The sequence below is a fragment of the Salvelinus fontinalis genome, chromosome 4 (genome assembly GCF_029448725.1).
Source record: "Salvelinus fontinalis isolate EN_2023a chromosome 4, ASM2944872v1, whole genome shotgun sequence".
In the NCBI taxonomy this organism is placed as follows: domain Eukaryota; kingdom Metazoa; phylum Chordata; class Actinopteri; order Salmoniformes; family Salmonidae; genus Salvelinus; species Salvelinus fontinalis.
Genome location: NC_074668.1, coordinates 56,214,861 through 56,232,889, shown reverse-complemented (window position 1 = coordinate 56,232,889; position 18,029 = coordinate 56,214,861). Strand labels below are relative to the sequence as shown.

Below are 18,029 nucleotides of genomic sequence, written 5' to 3'. Positions count from 1 at the left end.
CGTTGACCAGTTGAGGGCAAAGATTCCCGTTGTATGTGATGCTCGTTGTTTGATGCGACGCAGACAGGGTGGCGAGAATGGGGAAACAGAAGAGTCATTGTCTGTTCATTTGAGTTTTGAAGTTGAGTCTTTGCCTGACAAAGTGAAGTTAGGATATATACGTTATCCTGTACGAGCGTATGTGCCAAATACTTTAAGATGTTACAGGTGTCAAGCTTATGGGCATGTGGCAAGCAGTGTGTAGGAGGGAGGGTCCAACATGTGAGAAATGTGCAGAAGGGCATGAGACAAAGGAATGTGTGGTATTGGGGAAAGTAGTGGAATGTGTTAATTGTAGGGGTGCCCATGGAGCTGGGGATCAGAAATGTCCCGTGCGAGAGAGGCAGGTTGAGGTTTCCAGGGTTAAAGTAGAGCAGAAGTTTCATATGCTGAGGCAGTGAAGAAAGTAGAGGAAGATGGGGGAGGAGAAGAGAAGGGGGAAGAGAAGGGGGAGGAGAAGTGAGAGTAGTAGAGACATACCAGTACAGAGGGATAGGCCAAAAAGTGAAATAAGTTTCAGTAAGATTTAATTTTTAGCATTTATAGCAATAGTTATTAATTGTACTGCAGGGATGGATCAGAAGTCTCAGAAAATTGAGGTTGTGGTGGCAGCTGCAGAGAGGTATTTTGGTGTGCAAGACTTGACAGCAGAAGAGTTACAGGACATGTTAAGTGGTGATAGCCCATCCTTTCATGGTGATGGCAAGAGGTAGGAGTGAATACATTTAATTAGTGGAGTAGGGAGGTGTTCATTTTATTTTAATAATTTTGAAATGAGTGAGTATAGTGTTAGATAGTAGGGTATTTATTTAGTACATTTTTCTTTTTCAAGTAAAGTATAAGAGACTTGTACTCCAGTCGAGTAGGTGGCGGTAATGCAACAAATTGGACGCCAACCGCCGTTAAACCTCATAGAAGAAGAAGAAGAAGAAGTTGTTGACCCCTTAGTGGCCACTGTCTGTAAGTACACGTTGGAACTAGACCCGGAAGCAGCGTGTACACTGCTGAAACCAAGGAGACAGCATGGCGGAATACACAGGTACACGTGAGATACGTAAATAGTGATAGAAAACTATAATAATAGAAATACAGAATGGTGCACTACAGAGAACGGTCATCATATTGCAATTGGGATATTTTGCACTTAAAAGAGTTGTTAATTTGAAGTATTGTAATGTTGCGTGAGTCTCTAGCTAGCTAAATTAGCTAACGCTTTTCATATACCGGTATGCAAACTAACTAACCAGCTTGATAGCTGAGTTTGTATTGACTATAGTCCATGCAGTTTATTGGATTAACACATTAACTCATATTAAACGAAACCTGCATTGGATAAATGTGGTTGAACTTGTAATGGGAATGCCCGTTGGCTCCAGCCAGTTCATGCAATGTTTGACACTGACACAAAAGATGATTATAATGTACCTATCTGTGCTGCCTGACACATTTGCTGACATTGTGACAGATCACGACGGTGGGGCAGGGGACGATGTGCCCGATCTCTCAGACAGTGATAATGAGGAACAGTGGCAGTGGATGGAGTCCAATGACAACAACGTTCAAGTTACTTGCTTATTCTGTGACAAGTGTGTATCATATATTTTAACCATCAACACTTTCAGAGAGAGATAACTATTTCACACCAGATTAAATGTATCAGTGAGTTGCTTAAAAAAACTATCTTGTCCCTCATGTTTTCTCAGGATGTCAAATTCTGGGCCAGAAACACTACAACACTGCCTAGTAGAGCATCAAGTCAACCTTGTAGAAGTGGTTAAGAAACACAGTAAGTTAGCAAACTTCTCCTATAAAGAGTTATCATTGTTTTAAGGTCATGATATAATCCATCCTCCTCACATCTGACGTTGTTAAAATCCTTCCCCGTAGAGTTAGATGACTATGGCTACATCAAGATGATAAACTACATACGGACAGAGGTAAGCACATATCCCATCCCTTATTGTGTTTTGATACAGAGTGACTTCAGATCTTTGGCCAAAGCATGGTCCGGGTAAAATAGTAATGACCCAGATCTCATCCTTGCTTCTTGTCATTTGGAAGTGTAGTCGTCTCTCGAAGCTGAGATTGAGGTTAGACATTTTATAGAAATTGTCATTGCAAAAGAACAGGTGTTTAGACTACCTGATAGAAAGAACACAACATGTAAAGTGTCGGTTTCATGAGCTGAAATAAAAGATCCCGTAAATTTTTCCTATGAACAAAAAACGTATTTCTCTCAATTTTGGTGCACACATTTGTTTACGTCCCTGTTAGTGAGCATTTTTCCTTTGCCAAGATAATCCATCCACCTGACAGGTGTGGCATATCAAGAAGCTGATTAAACAGCGTGATCATTTCACAGGTGTATTTGGCTGGGGACAATAAAAGGCCCCTCTAAAATGTGCAATTTTGTCTCGCAACATAATGCAACAGTTGTCTCAAGTTTTGAGGGAGGGTGCAACTGTCATGCTGACTGCAGGAATGTCCACCAGAGCTGTTGGCAGAACATTTTATTTTAATTTCTCTACAATAAGTCGCCTCCAATGTAGTTTTAGAGAATTTGGCAGTACGTCCAACTGGCCTCGCAGCCGTAGACCACATGTAACCACACCACCCCAGGACCTCCACATCTGGCTTCTTCACCTGCGGGATCGTCCGGGGGGGGGGGGGGGGGGGGGGGGGGGGTCTGGCTCCAAGTGGGTAGGCCTTAGTCCATAGATTAGGGCCTAATTTATTTATTTTTACTGACTGATTTCCTTTATATGAACTGTAACTCAGTAAAATTGTTGAAATTGTTTTACGTTGCCTTTATATTTTGGTTCAGTGCATAATGTTTTGGATCTTACTGAAAGGAAATCCATAGAAAGGGCAAATGCGGGAAAGGATGCTTGGCATGCCTTTTGAAATCCGCATCCAAAATACTGACTGAGAAATAATCAAAGTTAGGAATAAAATCAGGAAGGGTATTTTTTTTATTATCCATAAATTAATTGAAAGAAATTGTGTCTAAACAGTACTCATATTTCAGAGCATCCGATAAGGTTTCAAATGACACCACACTGGCTTTGTAGTATCTACAAGCTAATCATTGTAGTGTCACACGTTTCCCAACTTTCATGTGTTAATATTTTGGATACAGATTTCAAATGTATGCCAAACATCCTTCCCCCAAAATACCTTTCCAGGGATTTAATATCAGGAATATTGAAAACATCAAAATTATCTTTGGGCCTATCTTGTGTGGGAAGCCCTATTGCTGATATTATTGCAAGCATGCAGTTTGCAGGAGCCTTTTCCAACACGCATGTAAACAAAAACATAATTATAGACGTTCAATAGTATTTTTCATAGATCCTTTATAGCTATGATTTGATTAATCATGAATGTTAGGTTCTCGAACCTCCGAAATGAATCAGTTACTTCTGTGTCTTCTTATTGTTAAAACAGTTTGCCTTTCTATGTCGTCCCAAATACATCCCTGGTTTTCCAAGTTCATGGACAGTAATGGCTGTGTGTTTGTGTTTGCAGAAGTGCAGTGGGCAGAGCTTGTCTACGTTGCCTGAGTGTTCTATTCCCTGGGAGAGTGATGAGTACATGAGGCCAGCTTTACAGGATGACCCCTTACTGCAGATAGGTACTGGCGTTCACAGGTTCATTGTTCAACTCAAAGGCCTCAATTTAATCAAGTGAAGATAAAGGGTAACTGCATTGCAGGTATATTTAGAATGTTTTCACCAGATGTGGGGTTTTGCATCACTATCCTATGTTGTTTTAAAGAACAACTTGAACCTGTTTAAAACCAACAAAGGCTTTAAGCTGTTCATATAAACAGAGTGGAACTGCAGTGCTGTTTTCATTTATCTGGTATTATTTGAGTTGGTGCAACCCATTAGTGCTTCATTGTGACTGGAAATTTGCATGGGGTGACGTTACTGCCATGGTTCACACACAGGAGGTTGGGAGAATTGTATGTTGGGCAGAGATGCGATTGTACACAGTACTGTTAGTAGAGTAGGCAGTCATTATCTTCCCGTTTTGGAAATGTGTTCAAGTGAGTCTCTCCCTTTTGTTAGATCTGGAAGAACTGTGTGAGGGGACGGGGATGTTGGCTGGCCCCTCCACTGGGGGCCAGTGTGAAGCCAGCCGCTCCTCTGATGCTCTTCTGCAGAGGGCCCAGGCTGCAGAGGAGAGGGCCCAGCGCACAGAGGAGGCCCTGGCCAGAGCCATGGACGACCTACACAAACTTAAGTCAGTGTTGTCCACACTACTATTAACATTACTGTTAATTACTGCTACTTACTACTACTACTACTACTACTACTGTCATTAGCATCACCACTACTACCACTTCTGATATTATTTCAGAAATACAAATTACTACATTAACCCTTTACACTCGAGGGAATTGGCCTATATGGATAGGGTAAAATTTCGAACAGAAAAAATATGACAAGCATATGCATAACTATGGTAGCAATTGAAAGGGGAAGTATTGGAAGGTGCTCAACCACCATTGAAAACACATTTTATTTAAGCTTTTAATAGTTAAGAAAATGTGTTTTTAATAGTAAGCGAGCGTTGCGCCTTTTCCTTTTTGGGAAATGATCAGAACAAAGGTGAGGACACAACAGTTCACCTGACACGACCGAATCAAGAGACCCTGACCTCTGACGTAAAGTATAGTATGTTTTAATAAATGTTTTACTTGACCTTTTATTTAACTCTAACTGCAAGTCAGTTAAGAACAAATTCTTATTTACAATGACGGCCTCCAGTGTCCTCAATTGCGCAATCAAAACGCATTTTGTATTCCTCTCCTTGGGGCACTCAGTGGGAGAAGGAGTGAGTGTGTCTCTCATCACAGCAGCTACCAGTGAAACTGGTACAGGGGCAGGGCAGTAACTTTCATTCAGGAATCAGGCCAGGGTAATGTACTTTACTGTTTGACCAAATCAGTTTTAGCCGCCACAAAAATACAAAGGTTGGAGTGAAGTAACCACCTAGAATTTGCAGATGGCACTGATGTGACCAATATATTTTTTTAAACTTGCACAGTCAAGTCAAAGGGGCGCATTTTGCGACCAAATGGATCCCTGCATTTGATGGCACTGCTGGTACTCATTCTCACACATGCACCTCCCACCTGCGGCCAGCAGAGGGACTCAGTGAACTCAGTATTGCAGAGGCCTTTCCTTTGTTTAGGAGGAAAAGGTGAAGGGAGGGGAAATTCCACTGCTGCATAGAGGGGGAGTGGGGGGATATAGATGCTCTCTTTCCATTTACTGCTATGTCCTGTCGGAAGGTTGTGCGGTTGGTGCTGTAAGTGTGTGACTGTGCTGCGGTAAATCTGTTCCAATACATTCCGGATAGAAGTTTGCCGTAAGTGCTAATCTAGGATCAGCCAATCTGAACCTTAAACCATGGTGGGGGGGATGCAAAACTGACCTTAGATCAGGGTCTAGGGGCAACCTCATCCTGCTCTGTTGTAAAATACTATGGTATTTGTTTCAGGTTGCTGGCCCAGGGTCTAGTATTGAATGCGGATGTGGGTCGGGGCACCGGGTCCTTGGGCGCAGTGGCTGAGCTCCGGGAGGACGAGGACGAGGCCTACTTCAGCTCATATGGCCACTACAGCATCCATGAGGAGATGCTTAAGGTCCGCTACCACAATGGCATGCCTGTGCATATGCATACACTCATGCACTCTTCTTCTTAATTCAGTAGCCACTGCAGAGAGAGGAGGGACGCAGGTTTAGCTGTGCGGTTTATCCCAAAGGCTCAATGTAGCATAAAATGAAAATGATCGTCTCTATGCAAACTATGATGTTGATGACATGACGTTTTTCTCAGTGACACGTCAGCAATAAGGAGTGAGCTCTCATGCGAAACATCAGCATTACTATAACATGGTGGGGATTTGAGATGTGGTGATTGTATTTCACACTTCTTCAGCATTATAAGTTGCGTGTGTGGAAGGGGAGGTGTGGGTGGGAATGCTAGGTGGTCAACCCTCTCTTCCTCTCTCACTTACCGCAGTGCTTCGACATGATCCGTTCCCTCTCTCCGATTGGTGCTCTTAGCACTGTTAATGTTTGCGTCATACATGTATACACGTCAGACTAACCACCATCAGGAACCACGTTTGTGGTTGAAGATCGTCAACTCTTTTATGGGCTGCCATAAAGTGGATCACTGTTGGTCACGGTGTGTGAACGAGAGCGTGCTTAAGACAGGGCGAGAGAGAAAGTGAGTCACCATTTAACCCTCCCACTTCCTTCCCTGCCCCATCATCTAAGTTCAGTCTGTTTCTCCGGGCAAGTTATCAAAGATAAATCTTGAAGAATCAATTCTCTATTACTAGAAGCTCTGGTTTTCAATCATCCTTGCTCCAAGGATCCTTCTCCACTCCTCATGTCAGACTAATATAATGACTATGAGGTCGGGTTTCATGTCAGATCAATCAATCAAATGTATTTATAAAGCCCTTTTTACATCAGCCGATGTCACAAAGTGCTGTACAGAAACCTAGCCTAAAACCCCAAACAGCAAGCAGTGCAGATGTAGAAGCAGTCTTTGGAACAGATCCGATTTTAAACTTCTAATTGATTTGTAATTTATTTCAACACCATGGGGCGCGGGTGGTTTCCTTGACACTATTAAACCTAGTCCTGGTCTAATAGCAAGCTCAATGGAGAATCTCTGTTTCTGGGAAACCGCTCCTATTGGGATTCGACTGTAATTTGGCAAAACATTTGGTGGTTTGTTGTGTTTCTGTCACCACACCAACAGCATGCGAAGGCATCGTCCGAAATGAGTGTGGATAAGTTGTGCGTTTTAAATGTGTGTTTCATGGGTACGTATAGGGCCTCCCTCTGAAAAGCGTAAGGATTCGATTGGCAGGTTAATTAGCCCGTCCTGACCAACTAGATTCCACATGGAATGGTTGAAACGATGCCAGTCCTTTCTATTTCTATGTTAGAATGAGTCTACTTTTTTGGGGGGGGGGGGATTTCTCAGCCTAGCAAGCATTGTACTCATTTTCCGTGGAGTCAAATCCCCTGATTCCACGAGATGACACCACATACAAGCACAAACATGTAATCTCCCCTCTTCACGGGACATAGACATACAACCGTCCGTCCGCCCGGCTGTGACACACGCACACCTTGGTCTCGGGTGGCTGGATAATTTGTTTCCGTTTGTTATGTTGTTTCTGAAGACATGCTCTATGATGATGTTTTCTCTGCCCGTGGTAACGGATGACCTGAATGTCCTTTGTTCCTTCCTCTCAGGATAAAGTCCGCACCGAAAGCTACAGGGACTTCATGTACCTCAACCCGGACGTGTTCAAGGACAAGGTGAGCAAAGAACTTGGCAGTGCAGGTTTTAAAATGTAAATTGCTATGGCGGTGACGGCGCCTCGTTTAAAACACTGCGACTTCATTACGCGCCGTAGCGCACACCAAACCCCTTATTGCCACCCTTCCAACCCTGCACTGTCATTGGAAGCAGGCAGCGTCCATCTCCAAGGCCATCACTTATGTGCTGCCACCGGGTATGCCCTGAGGGAGGGGGTAGAGGATAGGCGGGGGGGGGGGGGTGACAGGATGGTGGAGAGTGGTGGAGCAATTTTTCAGTCAAAGGGGTTAGGGATGGGAGAGAATGGGTAGGAAACGGGACGGTTGCAGGAAGAAGAAGCGCAGGGTTTGGTCTGGGTATTGTTATCCCTGTCATCGGAGTGGCGGTGGATAAGGGTTGTGTTGACCTGCCGCAACCCCTGTCATTGTGATAAACACTCTGGCTCCTCTCCTGCACCTCGCCCCCAGTATGGTCCTTCAGCGTACTAGAAATAAGTATCTCTTGAAGATATATTTTTAAGGTATTTTCAGATTTTCATTGTACAGATAGTGAAAGAGAACGACAGTGGGGGAAGATAGAGATTGTATCAAAGGGCTGTAGGCTGGATTCGAACCCATGTCACTAGACCAGCCAGGTCACAGGATAGGAGTATATCAGAGGGAGAAATGCTTGTGAGGGAAGTTGAAAATGGATTGTATTACGAGGGCTATGGGTTTGCTGTTTTGTGTGTAGCTCAATCCTTTTCCCGTAGCTCTTTCTCAGATGTCAACAGGTAGGTCAAAACTCCATCCTACCAAAACAGTCTGAAATTTCAGGCGGTCTTTTCAAAAAGCTTACACTAAAAGGGCAATATTATTATTTTCACAATTTCACAGTATTATTCCAACCCCCTTGTGTGGAAGTATATATAAAACACAGGAAAAATTGTGTTTCTGACTTCACTGGCCATTTAAAAAAACACTCCTGGCCACTCTTGAACGTCTTTTAACTAGATAGCAAGTATATCGAAATTATAATGGACCTACAGTGTATGTTTTTCAAATACCAGCCCTTTTTCCTTTGACGAACAAATCGGTCCGCTGAATTTAATTCCCGGTGTGGCACTCGGGACTAAATTATTGGCCACCCCTGGTCTACACCCCTGTTAGAACATCTACCCTTCTTAAAATTTCTTATGGCTGCAATCCCGGTGACGGGATGATATGACAATAGCCAGTGAAAGTGCAGGGCGCCAAATTCAAAACAACAGATATCTCATAATTTAAATTCCTCTGACATACATGTTTCTTATACCATTTTAAAGATAATCTTGTTGTTAATCCCACCAAAGTTTCCGATTTCAAATATGCTTTTCAACGAAAGCACTACAAACGATTATGTTAGGTCACACCAAACCACAATAAGCACAGCCATTTTTCCATCGAAAGATAGCAGTCACAAAAGCAGAAATATAGCTAAAATTAATCACTAACCTTTAATGATCTTCATCAGATGACACTCATAGGACTTCATGTTACACAATACATGCATGTTTTGTTTGATATAGTTCATATTTATATAAAAAAATCTAAGTTTACATTGGCGTGTTACATTCACTAGTTCCAAAAACATCCAGTGATAGATAGTGCATAGCCACATCGTTTCAACAGAAATACTCATCATAAATGTAGATGATAATACAAGTTATACACATGGAGTTATAGATATACCTCTCCTTAATGCAACCGCTGTGTCTAATTTCAAAAAAACTTTACGGAAAAAGCACACCATGCAATAATCTGAGACGGCGCTCAGAACAATAGTCAAATTAGCCGCCATGTTGGAGTCAACAGAAACCAGAAATTACATGATAAATGTTTCCTTACCTTTGATCTTCATCAGAATGCACTCCCACGAATCCCAGGTCCACAATAAATGCTTGATTTGTTCGATAATGTCCGTTATTTATGTCCAATTAGCTACTTTGGTTAGCGCGTTTGGTAAACAATTCCAAAGTCACAAAGCACGTTCACTAAAACGTGACGAAATGTCCAAAGGTTCCCTAACAGTCAGTAGAAACATGTCAAACGATGTATTGAATCAATCTTTAGAATGTTATTAACATACGTCTTGAATAACGTTCCAACCGGAGAATTACATTGACTTCAGTTGAGCGATGGAACGGAGCTGCCTCTCACGTGAACGCGCGTTGTCAAAGCGCGGTCACCTCATGGCAGTGGTTACTCATTCCTGTCTCCTTCGGCCCCTCTTCACAGTAGAGTCGTCAGACAAAGTTCTATTGACTGTTGACATCTAGTGGAAGCCGTAGGAAGTGAAAACTGATCCATATATCGCTGTAATTTCAATGGGAGCTTGGTTGAAAATCTACCAGCCTCAGAAAAAATCCAAACAGGAAGTGGAACTTCTCAGGTTTTTGCCTACCATATGAGTTCTGTTATACTCACAGACATAATTCAAACAGTTTTAGAAATTTCAGAGTGTTTTCTATCCAATACTAATAATAATAGGCATATATCAGCAACTATGACTGAGGAGCAGGCCGTTTACTCTGGGCACCTCTGTGCACCTTTCATCCAAGCTACTCAATACTGCCCCTGCAGCCATAAGAAGTTAACACGCTAATCAGCCAATCCTTTACTAGTTATAAGGAAGGGGAAGTTTCCTTTTGTGGATTAAAGGTGTACTTCTACCTCCTATACTGCAGGTGGTGCTAGATGTGGGCTGTGGGACGGGCATCCTTTCTATGTTCGCCGCCAGAGCGGGAGCCAAGATGGTCATTGGGGTGGACCAATCAGAAATCATCTACCAGGCCATGGACATTGTCAGGTGAGCCGCCATTGTTATCCCAGGGAATCCTGGGAAATAGAGTGTGTTTTTAGACAAGTTGGTTGTGTTGTACTGCTCTGTTTCAAATGCCCCCCTATTTTGTGCTAACTGGACATGAATATTATGTGATACACAAACCCTCACCTGTAACACACACCCCATTGACAAGCAGGTGTCTATGAGCTCAAATAAGGCTTTATAGGGATGGTGTGTCAGTGTCCATACTTCTACTGCATATAACTTATAACCCCCGTATCACAGGGACCAGAAGCCAGTCAATGGCCGTGTCTGAATACCCATACTTGTGTTCTAAATATTAGGCATTATGGGTATGCGAAAATAATATGTTTTATAGTACACTATTAAAAATAAAGGTTCAGGTTGGAACCAAATAAAGTTCTTAAGAGTGATGCCATAGGGTAACCATTTTAGGTTCTTTGAATAACCTTAAATGGGATGGTTCTTTGAAGAACCACACACGCAATACCTTATTTTAAGCAAATAAGTTGCATTTCTCCCAAGGTGCCTTTCGAGTGCATTTTAGTTACCAGTACCACCCTTGACTGTGTTTGCTAGTGACAGAGACATGATTGTTATATTCATTCATTTTCAGCACTGTGGCCTTCACCAAGTAAATTCCTATGTGAATATGTTATTGATAAAATGTAATTATTTAATACAATACACTACATAGTTTGTAAGTTCTTTTGAGGGCCTAGTTTTACCCTAAAACTCATGGTTTACAGATCACATCAGGCCTGCAAGTCACATAATGCTGGCTTGTAAAGTTGTGTAATTCCTATTGAAATCCAGCCAGAGGAGGGATATCCAACATTTGGATATTTTTATTCACTTACAACCTGCATGCAGAATGACTGCCAGGGTTGGGAAGACTAAAGTATGACACTACCTAAATCATTTAAACCGGAACAAACATTTCAGTATCAGGTGCAATAAGTCCAAGTAACAGATTGGATTAGTTTAGAAAAATGTGTTGTTTATATTTGGAAGCAGAAGATTAATCAATCAAAACATGGATATTGAAACACAATGAAACAAATCTACCTGCAATAGAGCATGCTGGGAAATATGATAATGATGGCTGTGGTTTTGGTTAAACTCTGGTTAGTAACACCATCACTGGGGTTCTTTTACACCACTTAGTGTTAATTTAACTCCTGAATCAACACTAGAAATGTTACACTGAAAAATTAACGCTGGCCAATTTGCTGTGTGCTATGAAAGTGACACATCTGCAGGCTTCCATACATTTCAAGAATCTTTTAGATTTCTGAAGAACCGTGGATGCCACGTCAAGAACCCCCCCCACTTAACTCAAGGTTCTTTATCGGGAAAGAGTTCTCCAAGGAACCTTAGAGCTGAGGAACAACCTTTTTAAGAACCTTAATGTTTTTCAGTGTAGGCCTCCCGAGTAGCGCAGCGGTCTAAGGCACTGTGCTTGAGGTGTCACTACAGACCCGGGTTCGATCCCAGGCAGTGTCACAGCCGGCCGCGTCCGGGAGACCCACAATTGGCCCAGCGCCGTGCGTGTTTAGGGGAGGGTTTGGCCGGCTAGGATTTTCTTGTACCGTTGAGCTCTAGCGACTCTTTGTGGTGGGCCAGGCGCCTGCAGGCTGACTTCGGTCAACAGCTGGACGGTGTTTCCTCTGACACATTGGTGGGGCTGACTTCCGGGTTAAATGAGCAGTGTGTCAAGAAGTAGTGCGGCTTGGCAGGGTCGTGTTTCGGAGGACACATGGCTCTTGACCTTCACCTCTCCCGAGTCCGTAGGGGAGTTACAGCGATGGGACAAGACTAACTACCAATTGGAAATCACGAAAAATGGCTAAAAGTACAAAAAAATATCCACTACCGTTCAAAAGTTTGGGGTCACTTAGAAATGTCCTTGTTTTTTAAAGAAAAGCAACTTTTTTGTCCATTAAAATAACATCAAATTGATCAGAAATACAGTGTAGACATGGTTAATGTTGTAAATGACTATTGTAGCTGGAAACTGCAGATTTTTAATGGAATATCTACATAGGCGTACTGAGGCCCATTATCAGCAACCATCACTCTTGTGTTCCAATGGCACGTTGTGTTAGCTAATCCAAGTTTATAATTTTAAAAGCTAATTGATCATTAGAAAACCCTTTTGCATTTATGTTAGCACCGCTGAAAACTCTTGTCCTGAATTAAAGAAGCAATAAAACTGGCCTTTAGACTAGTTGAGTATCTGGAGCATCAGCATTTGTGGGTTCGATTACAGGCTCAAAATGGCCAGAAACAAATAACTTTCTTCTGAAACTCGTCAGTCTATTCTTGTTCTGAGAAATGAAGGCGAGAAATTGCCAAGAAACTGAAGAGCTCATACAATGCTGTGTACTACTCCCTTCACAGTACAGCGCAAACTGGCTCTAACCAAAATAGAAAGAAGAGTGGGAGGCCCCGTTGCACAACTGGGCAAGAGGACAAGTACATTAGTGTTTAGTTTGAGAAACAGACCCCTCACAAGTCCTCAACTGGCAGCTTCATTAAGTAGTACCCACAAAACACCAGTCTCAACGTCAACAGTGATGAGGCGACTCAGGGATGCTGGTCTTATAGGCAGAGTTGCAAAGAAAAAGCCATATCTCAGACAGGCCAAAAAAATGAAAAGATTAAGATGGGCAAAAGAACACAGACACTGGACAGAAGAAGACTGAAAAAATGGTAATGGACAGACGAATCTAAGTTGGAGGTGTTCGGATCACAAAGAAGAACGTTTGTGAGACGCAGAAAAGATGCTGGAGGAGTGCTTGACACCATCTGTCAAGCATGGTGGAGGCAATGTGATTGTCTGGGGGTGCTTTGGTGGTGGTAAAGTGGGAGATTTGTACAGGGTAAAAGGGATCTTGAAGAAGGAAGGCTATCACTCCATTTTGCAACGCCATGCCATACCATGTGGACGGCGCTTAATTGGAGCCAATTTCCTCCTACCACAGGACAATGACCCAAAGCACAACTCCAAACTATACAATAACTATTTAGTGAAGAAGCAGTCAGCTAGTATTCTGTCTATAATGGAGTGGCCAGCACAGTCACCGGATCTCAACCCTATTGAGCTGTTATGGGAGCAGCTTGGCCGTATGGTACGTAAGAAGTGCCCATCAAGCCATTCCAACTTGTGGGTGGTGCTTCAGGAAGCATGGGGTGAAATCTCTTCAGATTACCTCAACAAATTGACAACTAGAATGCTAAAGGTCTGCAAAGCTGTAATTGCTGAAAATTGAGGATTCTTTGATGAAAGCAAAGTTTGAAGGACACAATTATTATTTCAATTAAAAATCATTATTTATAACCTTGTCAACGTCTTGACTATATTTCCTATTCAAATTTGCAACTCATTTCATGTAAGTTTTCATGGAAAACAATGAAATTTGTTTGTGACCCCAAACTTTTGAATGGTAGTGTACATGAACAAATGACCTTGACTAACCTGTAGCCCCGCACATTGACTCGGTACCGGGACCCCCTGTATGTAGCCTCGTTATTGTTATTTTGTGTTACTTTTTTATAATTTTTTAAAACTTTCGTTTATTTAGTAAATATTTTCTTAACGTTATTTCTTGAACTGCATTGTTGGTTAAGGGCTTGTAAGTAAGCATTTTACGGTAAATTCTACATCTGTTGTATTTGGCGCATGTGACAAATACAATTTGATAAATTGTTGCTTTTCTAACAAGGGATAGACATCTATTTCTGGAGCGTCTAAAGGACAGCCAGTCAGACTTAGAATCAATCAGCCTCGCCTTAGCCCAAGCTAAATTTCTCTCCTGAATTTTCTCTGATAGTTCATGTGTGAACCAGGGATTAGCTCTATATCTTATCCTTAGTTTCTTGAACTAACATGTTTATCTGCAATAGAGTTGAGCAATGAAGTAAAACAATTTAGTGCCTATCCGAGTCAGAGATATTTGACACAACCCCCCCATTCAACGTTGGTTTAATTAAGGATCCGCCACTTTTTAAAATTTTCGCCTAAAATGACATACCCAAATCTAACTGCCTGTAGCTCAGGACCTGAAGCAAGGATATGCATATTATTGATACCATTTGAAAGGAAACACTTTGAAGTTTGTGGAAATGTGAAATGAATGGAGGAGAATATAACACATTAGATCTGGTAAAAGATAATACAAAGAAAAAAAACATGCGTTTGTTTAAAAAAATAATCTTTGAAATACAAGAGAAAGGCCATAATGTATTATTCCAGTCCAGGCGCAATTTAGATTTTGGCCACTAGATGGCAGCAGTGTATGTGCAAAGTTTTAGACTGATCCAATAGTGTGTAAATAGTATTTTTGTTTTCTCTAGTTTCTGTCCTATATATCAGTGGCTCCCAAACTTTTTATAGTCCCGTACCCCTTCAAACAACAAAATTGTGAATAACTCACCACAGGTTAATGAGAAGGGTGTGCTTGAAAGGATGCACATAACTCTGCAATGTTTGGTTGTATTGTAGAGAGTCTGTCTTAAATCATTTTGCACACACAGTCTGTCTCTGTATTTAGTTTTCATGCTAGTGAGGGCCGAGAATCCACTCTCACGTAGGTACGTGTTTGCAAAGGGCATCAGTGTCTTAACAGCGTGATTTGCCAAGGCAAGAAACTCTGCTTGTTGCAATTTCGATGAGGCTCTCTTCCTCAGATATCGGTAAGTTGACTGGAGGCAGGGCACGAAAGGGATAGCGAATCCAGTTGTTTGTGTCGTCCGTTTCGGGAAAGTACCTGCGTAATTGCGCTCCCAGCTCACTCGGGTGCTTTGCTATATCACATTTGACATTGTCCGTAAGCTTAAGTTCATTTGCACACAAAAAATCATACAATGATAGAAAGACCTGTGTGTTGTCCTTGTTAATGCAGACAGCAAAGAGCTCCAACTTCTTAATCATAGCCTCAATTTTGTCCTGCACGTTGAATATAGTTGCGGAGAGTTCCTGTAATCCTAGATTCAGATTATTCAGGTGAGAAAAAAACGTCACCCAGATAGGCCAGTCGTGTGCGAAACTTGTCATCATGCAAGCGGTCAGACAAGTGAAAATTATGCTCAGTAAAGAAAACTTTTAAGCTCGTCTCTCAATAATAAAAAAAAGGAGAAAAAAAGAAATTAACTGATGCATTTTTCTGGACCTATACAGGCCATCGAGAAATACACCCGATACTATTTTTTAAATTTAATTAAATAGATTCTAGCCTGTTAAACGTGACTTTCTGTGACAAACAATTCACTCTCAAACAAATTGGTTCACTCGCTGTCCTTACTGCAGTCCAAGTCAGCACATCTACCTGCCAACCTGCCAGACAAATACTGAGCTATATTGTATGCTACTTTTTTGTGGGGGGATTATTTTATACTAATACAATTGCTCAGAGGAAGAGATTTTGTTTAACAAGTAATACAAAAGGGTCAAAGCTATTGGCACCGCTGTTGTCCACTTGCAAGGATAATGACACTGAGCCTTTTTCTAAAATGTTTTATGAGATTGGAGAACACGTAGGGAGGGATCTTAGATCATTTCTCCATACCGAATATTTCCAGATCCTTCGTCTGCTCTTCTGGACTGCCCACTTCAATTCAAACCACAGGTTTTCAACGGGGTTTAAGTCTTGAGATTGAGTTGGCCATTGCAAAATGTTCCTTTTTGTGGTCAATTAACCATTTCTTTGTGTATTTTGATTAGTGCTTGGTGTCAGTGTTTCTGCTACAGTCATTTAGCTGTGGCGCTGCCACGCCCCAAACAGTGTTTTGCTGAGTCGCACTTTGAAGATGCTAGAACAGTCCACATATACTTTTTCTCTGCAAACAAAACGAGTAATGGAAAAATCTGTTATCCCATAGTAGAATAGTTTATCTATTTAACTAATGGTGACATAAAGTGACAAAGTGGTTTCTGTGAGAAGTACAGGCGTGTTACCCTAACAGGTCGGCCTACATTATATTAATTTTGTTTATGCAAGATTTCTGTGACATACAATTCAGTGGGATGCTAACTAGTTAAATGATTGGCAGCACCATGCTTCAGACTATTTATAGCCGCTATGCTGCATAAATTGGGCTACAGGTGATGATGCTTATTGCTAATAGCATATCTGATAATATGGACCATGCATAGGCTATATGCATGGTCCAATATGTTAAAATAACGCTAACAAATTATTTTACCAGTATGTTATTTGGCTCATTTCTGGATGTAGAAATTATATTTTAGATGGTGTCAGGATAATAAAAAACCAAAAACATTTTGGAGTAGAATGTCCTTTTTAACAAGTCACAAGAACTGAGCTTCTCTGTCCTTCTCCATAAAAATTATCCGGTGGGCACCACGGATCCACAAAACAAGAGTGCCATAATGCTTTCTATCACAGAACATTTGGTTCTGATGTTGTACTCGCACACTTGCAGTGATTTATTAGGACACACATTTGAGTCTTTGCTTCAGAAAATACATTTGAAATATATTTTCAGTTGGAAAGTGTTTTGGAAATATATTCCCTCCCTAGTAGTATGTGGACTAGTACATTTCCCTCTCCAGCAGTGTGTGGACTAGCACACTTCCCTCCCCAGTGTAGTATGGACTCTCTCAATAGAGGTCTCTGTGACCTCCAGCCACCTTTTTATTTGTTTCAGGTGGTTGAGTTCAATAAAGCGGGTGCCAGACAGCCTGGCCGTAACTCACATAATTTAGTACACATGCCTGACTCTGGTCTTTCCTGCCTCTCGGCTCTTCCACAGCTGCTGAACTACTGCTAGTGCAACCCACCTCTTAATTAACATCATTTCCCTCAGTCAGACCAAAAAAGCCAAAAAGTTGCTTAATTAGCAGGAGGGATGGGGGCAACATCTTATTATGCGAGGTGTTCAAGTTCAGATCATCTGTCAGTCAAAAATCATAGAGTGCTGTGAAGCGGAGAGCCAGAGCTCTGACGTAATTTATAGCATGTTACTGTACAGCCACTGTGTTCCAATTTAGGCATTTATCAGTGCCCAAATCTGCCGTTTTCAACCTGTATAGTGGTACGAGTGTAAGGGGCTACTACACTCTCACCTGCTGTGTGTTTTATAACACCTACACCCGTTTTTATACCAACTCTCCACTAGCACCACCAATGAACCGGACAGTGCTTCCAAACCAAACTCATTTACCACCCTTAGACCACCAAGCACTGCCTGAATGCAGCTTTGAGTTAGGGGCCATTATGGTGTGTTGTTATTACCATTATGCAAGGGAGTGTCGTATAAGCAAAACAATGGGATTGCGGGAGAGGGGACGTTTTAATTTTACAGCCCACTAGCTCGCTGTCGGGTGTGTGTGTTGGCATGCAGGCAGTGTCCCACTAGGCCTCCCAGCGTGACAGGACAAAGTAGTTAAAACATGACATTGTACCCCAGATGCACACCTATACAGATACGCACGTACACACACACACTGGATGTTAATGTAAGAATACAGTGGCATACGGTAGTATTCACCCCCTTGGCATTTTTACAATTTTATTGCCTTATAACCTGGAATTAAAATATATTTTTTTTGGCGTTTGTATCTTTTGATTTACACAACATGCCTACCACTTTGAAGATGCTAAATATTTTTAATTGTGAAACAAACAAGAAATAAGACAAATATAACTGAACTTGAGCATCCATAACTATTCACCCCTCCCAAAGTCAATACTTTGTAGAGCCCCCTTTTGCAGCAATTACAGCTGCAAGTATCTTGGGGTATGTCTCTATAAGCTTGGCACATCTAGCCACTGGGATTTTTG

At 41.8% G+C, this 18,029-nt stretch overlaps 1 protein-coding gene across 1 annotated transcript in view; it reads left to right on the top strand.

The window, feature by feature from the left end:
* The first annotated feature begins 967 nt into the window (after nt 1-967).
* prmt3 (protein arginine methyltransferase 3) overlaps nt 968-18,029 on the top strand; it is a 107,761-nt gene continuing 90,699 nt past the window's right edge. The window contains exons 1-9 of the mRNA XM_055920620.1: nt 968-1,078; nt 1,505-1,625; nt 1,743-1,825; nt 1,927-1,976; nt 3,568-3,673; nt 4,113-4,287; nt 5,551-5,695; nt 7,332-7,397; nt 10,103-10,224. Coding sequence (XP_055776595.1) covers nt 1,063-1,078; nt 1,505-1,625; nt 1,743-1,825; nt 1,927-1,976; nt 3,568-3,673; nt 4,113-4,287; nt 5,551-5,695; nt 7,332-7,397; nt 10,103-10,224 — 884 coding nt within the window. The 5' untranslated portion in view covers nt 968-1,062. The remainder of the gene's footprint in view (nt 1,079-1,504; nt 1,626-1,742; nt 1,826-1,926; nt 1,977-3,567; nt 3,674-4,112; nt 4,288-5,550; nt 5,696-7,331; nt 7,398-10,102; nt 10,225-18,029) is intronic.